The 10,342-nt window shown below is 43.7% G+C and overlaps 4 protein-coding genes across 5 annotated transcripts; 3 read left to right on the forward strand and 1 right to left on the reverse strand.

Annotated features, from left to right (window-relative positions):
- The first annotated feature begins 27 nt into the window (after positions 1–27).
- Positions 28–2,295, forward strand: CSN1b (COP9 signalosome subunit 1b). 2 transcript variants are annotated; one of them, XM_069049881.1, is made up of 3 exons: positions 28–168; positions 376–1,722; positions 1,777–2,295. In XM_069049881.1, the coding sequence occupies exons 2-3, from the start codon at positions 391–393 to the stop codon at positions 1,858–1,860; spliced, it is 1,416 nt and encodes a 471-aa protein (XP_068905982.1). In that variant the 5' UTR covers positions 28–168; positions 376–390; the 3' UTR covers positions 1,861–2,295. The 2 variants fall into 2 exon arrangements, with proteins under 2 accessions (XP_068905982.1, XP_068905975.1); XM_069049874.1 differs by having other exon boundaries at positions 71–254.
- A 670-nt stretch (positions 2,296–2,965) lies between these two features.
- Positions 2,966–4,734, forward strand: UQCR-C2 (Ubiquinol-cytochrome c reductase core protein 2). Its single transcript, XM_069049900.1, has 5 exons — positions 2,966–3,130; positions 3,230–3,372; positions 3,423–3,729; positions 3,780–4,535; positions 4,586–4,734. Exons 1-5 carry the CDS (start codon positions 3,086–3,088, stop codon positions 4,670–4,672), a joined length of 1,338 nt encoding a protein of 445 aa, XP_068906001.1. The 5' UTR covers positions 2,966–3,085; the 3' UTR covers positions 4,673–4,734.
- Syx8 (syntaxin 8) lies at positions 4,716–5,886 on the reverse strand. The gene is made up of 5 exons (XM_069049965.1): positions 5,746–5,886; positions 5,495–5,689; positions 5,211–5,443; positions 5,066–5,158; positions 4,716–5,017 (listed from the first exon to the last, which is right to left on the reverse strand). The coding sequence occupies exons 1-5, from the start codon at positions 5,775–5,777 to the stop codon at positions 4,857–4,859; spliced, it is 714 nt and encodes a 237-aa protein (XP_068906066.1). The 5' UTR covers positions 5,778–5,886; the 3' UTR covers positions 4,716–4,856.
- A 371-nt stretch (positions 5,887–6,257) lies between these two features.
- LOC138132382 (uncharacterized) lies at positions 6,258–9,918 on the forward strand. Its single transcript, XM_069049865.1, has 2 exons — positions 6,258–7,982; positions 9,779–9,918. Exon 1 carries the CDS (start codon positions 6,258–6,260, stop codon positions 7,962–7,964), a length of 1,707 nt encoding a protein of 568 aa, XP_068905966.1. The 3' UTR covers positions 7,965–7,982; positions 9,779–9,918.
- The last annotated feature ends 424 nt before the right edge of the window (positions 9,919–10,342 follow it).

Here is a 10,342-nt window from a genome sequence, read left to right on the forward strand (position 1 = left end):
CGAGAAACATTAATTTCTAGTCTATTTGTTTAGTACCGAACATTTAATTTCTTTTTTCTGTGAAGTTTTCGAGATTATTTGAAATCACTGTAGAAAATGTTTTATATGATTGACAGATTTGAACGACCTTGGTTGCGGCAGTGTGGCAACACTGTTTCGTAATTAAAGGTAAAAATAGAAGGTTATTCTCGTCGAGTGAAAAAATTATTTATAAAACGCAAATGCCGCTGCAAATGCAGACCATAGTTGCATTGGTAAATAGGTTTTCCTTTTTCCCATGATCAAATAAAATTAGCACAATTTTTTTTGGTTCAAATGTCAATAAAATCTAACCAAATTTTGTGTTTACAATTTGAAAAAATGCTCGTTTTGCAGAACGCCGTGGAGCCGATGCAGGTGGACGCTCCTCCAGAGGACAATGACAACAACGAGGAGGAGAGTTACATCGTCGAAAACCCGTCCCTCGATCTCGAAGTTTACGCCAACAGCTACTCGGGTTTGGCGAAACTGTACCGGTTGATTTTCATCATAGATCATTGTCCGTCTCTCCGATTGGAAGCTCTGAAAACTGCGATTTCGTACGTGATGACAACTTATAACGTAAACTTGTATCAAGTTCTCCACCAGAAACTGGCTGAAGTCACGACCGCGCTGAGCGTCCCGGACGTCGCGGCGCCGTCCACCTCCCAAGACATCCCCGTGATAGACAACCTGTGGATGGAGACGCGGTCGAAGAAGGCCGCCCTGAAGCTGGAGAAGCTGGACAACGACTTGAAAAACTACAAATCCAACTCGATCAAGGAGAGCATTCGGCGGGGGCACGACGATCTGGGCGACCACTACTTGGACTGTGGGGACTTATCTAACGCTTTAAAATGTTACTCGCGCGCTCGAGACTACTGCACTAGCGGCAAACACGTGGTCAATATGTGTCTAAATGTAATCAAAGTTTCCGTTTATTTACAAAATTGGTCGCACGTTCTGAGTTACGTATCTAAAGCCGAGAGCACCCCGGATTTCGCCGAGGCGCAAGCCAAAGACTCCAACCAAGTTATCGTCACCAAGCTCAAGTGTGCAGCCGGTCTGGCCGAACTGGCGACGAAAAAGTACAAGTCGGCAGCCAAACACTTCCTCCAGGCCAATCTGGACCACTGCGACTTCCCAGAGTTGCTCTCCGCCAACAACGTGGCTATGTACGGGGGCCTGTGCGCGCTGGCCACCTTCGACAGGCACGAACTGCAGAAGAACGTGATCTTCAGCAGCTCGTTCAAGCTGTTTTTGGAGTTGGAACCTCAGTTGCGAGACATTATTTTTAAGTTTTACGAATCGAAGTACGCCTCGTGCTTGAAACTGCTCGACGAGATCAAAGATAACCTGCTATTGGACATGTACATCGCCCCCCACATCAACACACTCTACACCCAGATACGAAACAGGGCCCTGATCCAGTACTTCAGTCCGTACCTGTCGGCCGACATGCACAAGATGGCGATGGCGTTCAACAGGACCGTCCCAGCTCTGGAGGACGAGCTGATGCAGTTGATCCTGGACGGGCAGATCCAGGCCAGGATCGACTCCCACAACAAGATCCTCTTCGCTAAAGACGTCGACCAAAGAAGCACCACTTTCGAGAGGAGCTTGTTGATGGGGAAGGAGTACCAGAGGAGGACGAGAATGCTGATCCTGCGGGCGGCCGTCCTCAAGAGCAAAATACACGTCAAGGTAATCGAGTGAGGTGGCAAACTCGGACAAAATTAAATGATTTGTGGTTTTTAGAGTCCGCAGAGGGACACGTCGGGTCAGAGTGGAGAAGTGACAGTGGCGCCAGGTACTAGTAGCGTGTTGTCGGCACGAAGCTAAACTAGACTCTCAACAAAGCAAATTGCACCGAAGATGGTTGTATTGCCGATTGTGCGCAAAAATATTTTTGTTTGTGTTCAAGCGGAAATATCAACAAGTTTCGTGATTTTTTTTATGTGTATGTCAGTTTGGAAAAATGCGTCTGTTCATTTGTACACCTCCAGTTGAACAGACAAAATGACGCTTGCACCTGTGTGAAGCAGGCTTAATTTTTTTATGGTATAATGATCTTTGAATGAATGTACAATGAGTTATGTCCAAATCCGCCGTTATTTTGTCTATTCGTTTTGAAACAAAAGTCAAAAGTAGATAAGCTTCAAAGTAGTAAAAAACGAATGGCTCATAACTCACTGTAAAATTTATTCCCCAAGTCACAATAAGCGAAATCTGGCTCCGACGAAAAAATACAAATAAAAAAGTTAATATTTAGAAAAAGTTTAATACTTCCTGAACCTACATTCCACTCACAGAATTTATTTTTCTGCAATGCCACCTGTAAGAGACTTACGACAGTCAAAAAGAAAACAAGACTAACTTTGAAATGATTTTTTTGATAAAATAAATTGTCATTTGCATCAGTTTTAATATATTAACGTTGTTCTAGACCATCAAGTTCGTCTTTTTCGTGGCAAGAGAGCCATAGCTTTGAATTAATTAGGTTACGGTAAGGAACTTTGTCATTGCTGTTAAATAATAACTTAATATTTTATTTACAGCTGTTGTTTATCTTTCGAAAAACTCATCCAATGTCCTTTTTACTTCATAAGAGTTGTAGAATTAATCGCTTTTACAGGATTCCTTGACTTCCCTTTAATGGATTCAGATATCGGTCTACCAACAAAACGAGATGAGATTTTGTGAACAGATAACAACCAACAAAACGAGATAAGATTCTGTGAACAGATTTTTTACCAAAGCTTACTGCAAAAATTGATGAGGATCACCCAAATAATCTCCATTTCTTGTAAACTCGTTGTCGTTTTCTGTAATCCGATATTAATAAGAAAAACGCTATAATTGATTAAATTTAGAATTGGTTTGTGGAGCTAGAGTTTCTACTGGTGGCAACAATGATAGATTTAAAACTAGGACTCTAGGGATTTTTTAAATCTTCAATTACGTAATGTGTCAAATTTTGACGTTTGACAGTTGTGGCTGTGTGTGAACTGGATTTTTAGAATTTATCCAGGAAATTTAAAGGCAAAAGTATTTGTGCTGACACGCCATGGCTACGAATATCACGAGAATTAACTTGCTGCGGCCAGTAGCGGTAGGTTTACCATACAATAAAATTGAAAAATTGACCTGTTATGTAAACTTTTTCGCCGTGAATCCTGTCGTTTTGAGATGAAACGGTTGTTAATTGCAGGCTCGGGGTTTTGCCACGTGTGCCCCAGCCCCTATCGGCGGAACGGGCGATTACGAAGTGAAAAATACGACTCTCCCCAACAATTTGGTGGTAGCTTCGGCTGAGAATGAATCCCCCATTTCCAGAATTTCCATCGTATTTAGGTTCGCTGGACTGTCATTGTATTAAACTCTTATTAATGACTTTAAATTAGGGCCGGTTCCCGCAACGAAACGCCAGACAACGCTGGAGTAACCCACGCTCTCCGCATTTGTGCTGGATTATCGACCAAAAACTCCTCCCAATTCGCCATCACACGCAACATCCAACAAGCCGGGGCCAACTTAACTGCGACTTCCGACCGCGAAATAATCGCCTACACTCTGGAAGGCACCAGGAAGGCTATCGAAAAAACTCTGCCTTTTCTCACAGAAGTAGTCACTCAGCAAGTATTCAGGCCTTGGGAAGTCTCAGACAACGTCCCTCGCCAAAGACTCGAACTCGCCACTCGACCCCCACAGGTAAACATATCAACATTGAAAAATATTTTCGTTTTTAATCTGGTTTCCAGTTGAGAGCAGTGGATTTGTTGCACAAAGCCGCGTTCCGCCGCGGGTTGGGCAACTCTCTCTACAGCGCCAAATACAACTTGGGCAACGTTTCCTCTGAAACCCTCCAGCATTACGTAGCGAGCAATTTCACGTCAGGTCGCGGTGCCGTCGTCGGTCTAGGTGTAGACCACTCGCAGCTGGTCCAGTACGCTCAAACTCTCTCGCTAGAGCCGGGAGAAGGCTCCACCACCCCCTCTCCTTACCTCGGCGGCGAGATCAGGTCGGACAAAGGCGGGGAGCTCGCCTTCATCGCCATCGGCGGCCAAGGCGCGGCGCTGAAAGATTCCAAAGAAGCTCTAGCTTTCGCCGTCTTGCAGAGGGCCCAAGGTGTCGGCCCGCAGGTTAAATGGGGATCCGTTGACAACGGCGTTTTGAGCAAAGCCATCGGGGGCACCGGCACCACCCAGTTCGCGATAACCGCGCTCAACGCGAGCTACAGCGACGCGGGTCTGTTCGGGGTCTTGGTCGCGGCGCCCGGCATCTCCGCCGGAAAGGTAGTGGAAGCCGCCGCCCAAGTGCTAAAAGGAGGCAGCTTGAGCGACGCCGATATCAGCAGGGGGAAAAATCAGCTGAAAGCTGCTATCCTCATGGACAACGAGAGCGGGTCGAACGCCATCAGACTGATCGCGACTCAGGCTGCCCTTCTGGGCTCGGCCAAGTCACCAAGTCAGCTCGCCGCAGAAGTCGATTCCGTTTCAGCTGCTGACGTCAACGCTGTAAGTTGATAAAACAGAATTATCGTCTCGCTCTAATTCGAATTTTTCAGGCTCTCAAGAAAGTTTCATCAGGTAAACTGTCCATAGCCTCGGTAGGCAATTTGCGCTCAGTACCGTTTCTGGATGAATTGAAGTAGATTTAATTTGTTCTGTTAAAATAACTTAAATTATGTCGCTAAATAAACTTGTTTTAATTTTATTTGTATATTAATGTAAAAATTTGCTGTTTCTATGTGTATTTGGCATTTTTTTGTTTAGAAAGTATCACTCAATGTATAAAATATTTTGTGGACGTTATCAACAATAACAAAATTGGAAATGTTAAATCGCAGCCACAACAATTATACTTAAAAATAATAAAATAATTATGACCCAGTAGATGCAAGTTTTGTCTTTAGTTTCGACAACTGTGATATGTTGAGTTTCGGTCCTAATTCTAGAGTCGGTCGTGTCCATGTGTGTCCCCAAATCATCCAAAATTTCTAAAAATTCAAAATCAAACCAAGAATTTTTTTGTTTTTATTAAGTACCGTTATGTAGATCAACTTCATTGGAAATTGTAGTGGCGATGTTTTTTTGGCGTGATATAATTTGCGCTAAGCTTTCAAGGCCTTGTTCTTGCTCTAAAATGAATTTCCATCAGTCATTGATACTTTTTTACAAAACAAAAACAACCTCCTAGCATTTTTCTTTGATCTGATCTTAACTGATCCACTGAATAATTTGACACATCAGTCCTAGTTTCATTACTAGGACCCCAACTTGACATCCCAGCCTCCCCCATCAACTTATTTCTATCTTCCTGTGCTTTAGTGGACATCTGGTCCTCAAACATCTTTTGCATTTGGATAGCTTTAGAGTGTAAAACTTCCAGCTGTCTTGTTCTCCTCTCAGATTCTGCAGCAGTACTGCAACAAATAAAATAAGCAATTAAAAAAAACAAAACAATGAAAACACACATGGAATCACTCCTCGTTGTTATATCCAACTTTTGTTTCAATTGTCCCACCTCATTATTATATTGTTTTAAGCGCAATCGAATTTTGGCAGACAATTGGGCATATTTATCTGTGTTTCGTGTGAGTGTCTGTCTCTGCATCAGTTGTTCCATTATGTCTCTGTGCAGCTTCTCGCAAGATTCATACTCGACCAGCCTGCAACAACGTCAATCTTATTCAACCGATTTTTGAATTTTAAAACCTTTACTCACCAGGGGTCTTCGCCCAAGTTCAGCAGAGCCATCGCGACGGTGTTCCTTCAAATGCGATAAAGTGAATTTTAAAAATTGCTAAAAATTGCAATAAAATCAAGAATTACACTAGCATATTGATAAATTATTATAAATCAATATGTTTATTTATATTTATCAATAATTAATTAAAATAAATTTTAGTAAACGTCAAACGCCCCAAAACATGTCAAAATTGACTGATAAGCCGACCCACGTGATCGCACTTTTCTGTAATAAATCGATAAATAGTCTTGTGGAAACCCGAACAGTATTAGTTAATAAAGTGATTGTAATTATTTTCAGGCCAGTTGTAGATTTTTTACGTTTCAATTAATTTTCGGCAAAATGATCGCGTTTGGGAAAATCTAATTGTAACGTTGGCTAACTTGGGTGAAATCCGTCCAAATCACAACTGTCAAGCGTCAGATTAGAGTGTTTGTTTAGCGTGTAATATTAAAGTTTTAAGCAAAACGTGAACAGTTTCGTTTGTAATGAGTCGAAGGCATCACCACCACATGCAGCCCTACGACTACGACCGCTTCACTGACCACTCGCGGGAGTCGCGGGACCGCGATCGAGATCAGGCCCGAGGCATAGAGTACCAGGATGACTCGTTAAGTTCCATCAATTCGGACGAGGAATCGTATTTGAATCATCCTCACACCAGCAAAGACAAAAAAACGAATTTCTACAACGTCAAATCTGAGCACAGCAAGTCGAATAAAACGGAAAAAAATGCCAACGAAAGCTACCACCAGAAGGAAGTGACGGTGCAGGCTCACGTCGCCAGCAATTCCGACGCCACCGCAGAACGGTTGAGTCGCCTGGAATCCATGTTGGAGCAGCTGATCAAACGAGGGAAGTCTCCGTCGGCGAAGCCTCAAGCGGCGGCCCACCCCCCAGAGAAAAGCTCCGGTGAGAAGAGAAGCGGACAGTTTTGCTTGGAGCCTCGGCGCCACGACTTCACCACATCCATGTGGATCAACAAGATACAAGACGTGTCCATCCAGAACAACTGGGACGAGAAGACGACGCTTCAGTACATGGGGAGTCAGATGTCGGGGATTATAAAGGCGTGGTACAACAATCTTCCGAATTACGACTACACCTGGCCCGAGTGGAAAATTCTCATCACTAAAGTGTTTCCAGACAACACCGATTTCGTGACCACTTTGAAGCGACTCGTCACCAGATTGAAACAAGCCGACGAGAGCATGACCACCTACTACTTCAGCAAAATGTACCTGATCGATGCGTGCAAGATCACCGGGGAAGACGCAGTCTCCTGCTTGATCGACGGACTGAACAATCAAGTGATCCAAGAACAGGCAAAAGCGCAAAATTTCCTCACTCCCGAGACGCTCTACTCGCAGTTTTTGATGGTACTACCGGAGTACTCCGTGGATTACTCGCCGTCCGTGGCCCCGACCGCGGACTCAGTGTTGAACAGTTGGTACTACCAAGACCAAGAGGAGGACCTGCACGTCGAAGAAGCGGAGGCGCAAGTCGCCGTCCCAGAGGAAGAGATGTTCGAATACGACAAGGACGACAGGAACCAAGTGTTCGACTACAGAAACCAAACAGTTACTACTAGTTTTCACGGGAACGAGGAGGTCGCGCGTTCGCTGAAGTCGCCGGCGAAGCGAACTGGCACCGTGCACTCCAGACTCGACAAGAGATTCATAAAACCCAACAACTTCAAACACCACAACAAGATACCAATTGCTGCCAAAGTTTGTACGATTTGTTCACACCGAGGACACCTCGCGAGGAACTGCAGGAAAGCCGACAAGATTTTGTGCAGTCGCTTGACGAGCAGAGAGTCGAGAAAATGCTTCTACAAGGATTGCGCTGTCAATCGGCGAACGTTAGACGCCTTCGTCGACACCGGATGCACCACGGTGACCATCAGAGAGCGAGAGGCGCGCGAATTGGAGCTGCTCGTCGAGCCCACTTCCGACCGCATCGAGGTGTACGGCGGAGGGTCGGTCCCCGCCTTAGGAGAGACGGAATTCGTCCTCGAATTGGACTCGGTCAGAGCTCGAGTCAGAGCCGCAGTTGTCCCGGATCACGCGCAAAACGTGTCCGTGATCGTCGGCCAAGCCTTCCTTAACCAGAAGAACGTATGCGTGCTCCTCCAAAACGAAACACTAAAAGTATACGAAGCGCCCGCATACAACTGTAAACTAACAGATTAACTTTTAAAAGAGAATTTGGTAAGTGTCAAAGTATCTAGTAAATTGTAAAGTTGTCGGAAAGAGTACGTGAATCAAGTTCTGGCGATGTTCTTGTATTGTTGTTGTCGCAAGGAAGTTATAAGTTTGTTAAGACGCACGTGAAAGGATTACGATTAAATAATACAGAGGTGCACAAAGTTGTTCGTTTGGGGAGATGTCGGTGTTTCGGGCAGAGTTCTGCAAGCAGAGGGAAGGCGACGGATATCACGGACTCGGACCTTCGTTGGCTTGGAAGGAAGGCTCTTTCGACTGCAAATACTTTTGGGGGCCGTTCGGGACGAAGGTTGATGCGTCTGCCATCCAAGAGGACAACGCCACCGCCTTCAGCAGGGTCTTTGGTTTTCAGAGAAGTAGGATAAAGCTCGAGGACTTCACGACAGGAGGGTTGGTGAAGATCAGAGACTGCTCCAACGACGTCCAACGTCCGATGAGGTCCAACATTTGGATGTCTGCAATCGAGGAATGGGATAGAAGACGTTCTTTCGCCAAAGGAGCATCTTTTCTTGAGCTTTTAGTGTTAGTGGAGCAAACCTCGACAAAAATGTAATCTTCGTTATTGGAGCATATTGCGACTGTCAAATCCATGAACTTTGGTTGGTCCACGTTTAAGAAGAATTTGCAGTTCTTGGGCATCAGAATCGTATTCCGGAACTTCAGAATCGTAGTCCAGAACTTCAGAAGCGTATTCCAGAACTTCAGAATCATATTCCAGGCCTTCAGAATCGTTTCCCAGAAGAACTTCAGACTCGTATTCTAGAAGAATTCCTCTCTATCCATTCGTCTGAATTAAAGAGAAACCTGACAAAAATATTCTCTTGAGAAAATTTAGAACTCGAGTATGCTGCCACTGTTAAATCCATGCATTGGGTTGCTGGGCTTACTGGGTTCTCAAAATTTTCTAAATTTATGACAATGGATAGGAGAGGAATCAACGTTGGACATCCAAAGACGTCAGCTGCCGACCACAAGACGCAAAGGATCTAAGCGACATTTTTTTTCTGAAGAGTTCGTCGTAAATCTACATAAATCTATAAGTAAAAAATTAAAATAACAGAGTTTTTGATCTAAGATGCAATATTAATCTGATAGTTTCTTCATATCCATTAACACTAGTCTTCGTAAAATTAACTAAAAGATCCGCATTAACCATTTTAAATCTCATTACTTTGGAATTTGTCTTTGTTTTCCTGTCACTGTTAGATCCATTATTTGTTATTTAAGAGTAAAATTGTCCCTTTTGGAATTGAATTTTTAGTCCTGTGTTTGTGATAATTATGTCAGTTAAGTTTGGTGGACTGTTGAGTTTGGTGCTTTGTTCCTTAAACCCTCGTTCAGTGTCAATCGATTGAAAAGACTGGTAAAATCGGACTTTTAGAGACAAGTTTGTGGAATCTGGTGTAGTGAGTGCCGTCTTATATTTCCAAATTGACGACGATACGAGAGCAGAATGTGTCGCACATTTACTAATGGTTGTCTCTTTGCAGGATTTATTACAGGCCATTTGACGGCTGTAAAATGCGTTTAAAAATTGCGTCGAACGGTAGTCAAAAAATAAAATAATGCCTCTGGTACACTTACGTTTAACGACTTGTTTGGCTGTAGCGCAGAGCGCACCATAAACCACCACCAAACACACCGGAGTTAAAGATGTGTAGGTGTTGTTTCGGAATGTTGTTTACAATTCCATAAAGCACGCATTGGTGGTGGTTTAATGATAATAAAAGCACAACGACAATGTTTTTGTTGCGTTTTAAATATTTACTTTCTGTTCATAGATTCAGACATGATGGGCGTATGGTTCAAGGAGGCCTCCCAGGTTTCAGTTTAAAATTGGCACACGTTTTGTTTAGGATTTTGCCTGGTAATTAAAAGTTGTTTTATTTGTAATTAAGATAATAAAGTGTCTTGGTCTCAACACTGGTGGTTTCATTTGCCTCGTCCTTCTAAAATGACAGGTTAACATTTGTAATTGGTCGCTCAGATTCACCATAATTTTCTGGTGATGGTTTCAATGTCAACGGCCCTCGACTTTCGTTTGCGTAAAAGAAACGAAACATTTCAAACGAAAGTGGAGCAGGTTTGTGATGTTTTAAGTGGCGACGCGCCACCTTCGGCCACCCCCGTACGCGCCCCAAACCAAATTAAAATTACGGTGTCCGATGCACTTTTCGCCACTGCAAAATCGTCCTTCACTGAATGTTTAATTTTTAGGGGAGTTTTCGACGAAGACTTGGCAACACTGCGTCATAGTCGACATTGCATTTTTCCAAACGGCCTCCGATCCCCACATTCCACCTTGTTGCACTAATTATGCACCAGATTTTGATAAAAATCACGTC

Source organism: Tenebrio molitor, chromosome 1 (genome assembly GCF_963966145.1).
Source record: "Tenebrio molitor chromosome 1, icTenMoli1.1, whole genome shotgun sequence".
Classification (NCBI taxonomy): domain Eukaryota; kingdom Metazoa; phylum Arthropoda; class Insecta; order Coleoptera; family Tenebrionidae; genus Tenebrio; species Tenebrio molitor.

Coding starts and splice junctions, on each gene's coding strand:
- LOC138132382 (XM_069049865.1), top strand. CDS start 6,258: ATGAGTCGAAGGCATCACCACCACATGCAGCCCTACGACTACGACCGC.
- Syx8 (XM_069049965.1), bottom strand. CDS start 5,777: ATGGCTCTGCTGAACTTGGGCGAAGACCCCTG. Junction 5,690..5,745: donor AACTTGGGCGAAGACCCCTG/GTGAGTAAAGGT, acceptor ACGTTGTTGCAG/GCTGGTCGAGTATGAATCTT. Junction 5,159..5,210: donor TCAAAGAAAAATGCTAGGAG/GTTGTTTTTGTT, acceptor AATTCATTTTAG/AGCAAGAACAAGGCCTTGAA.
- UQCR-C2 (XM_069049900.1), top strand. CDS start 3,086: ATGGCTACGAATATCACGAGAATTAACTTGCTGCGGCCAGTAGCG. Junction 3,373..3,422: donor AGAATTTCCATCGTATTTAG/GTTCGCTGGACT, acceptor ACTTTAAATTAG/GGCCGGTTCCCGCAACGAAA. Junction 4,536..4,585: donor CAGCTGCTGACGTCAACGCT/GTAAGTTGATAA, acceptor CGAATTTTTCAG/GCTCTCAAGAAAGTTTCATC.
- CSN1b (XM_069049874.1), top strand. CDS start 222: ATGCCGCTGCAAATGCAGACCATAGTTGCATTG. Junction 255..375: donor TGCAGACCATAGTTGCATTG/GTAAATAGGTTT, acceptor CTCGTTTTGCAG/AACGCCGTGGAGCCGATGCA. Junction 1,723..1,776: donor AGAGCAAAATACACGTCAAG/GTAATCGAGTGA, acceptor TGTGGTTTTTAG/AGTCCGCAGAGGGACACGTC.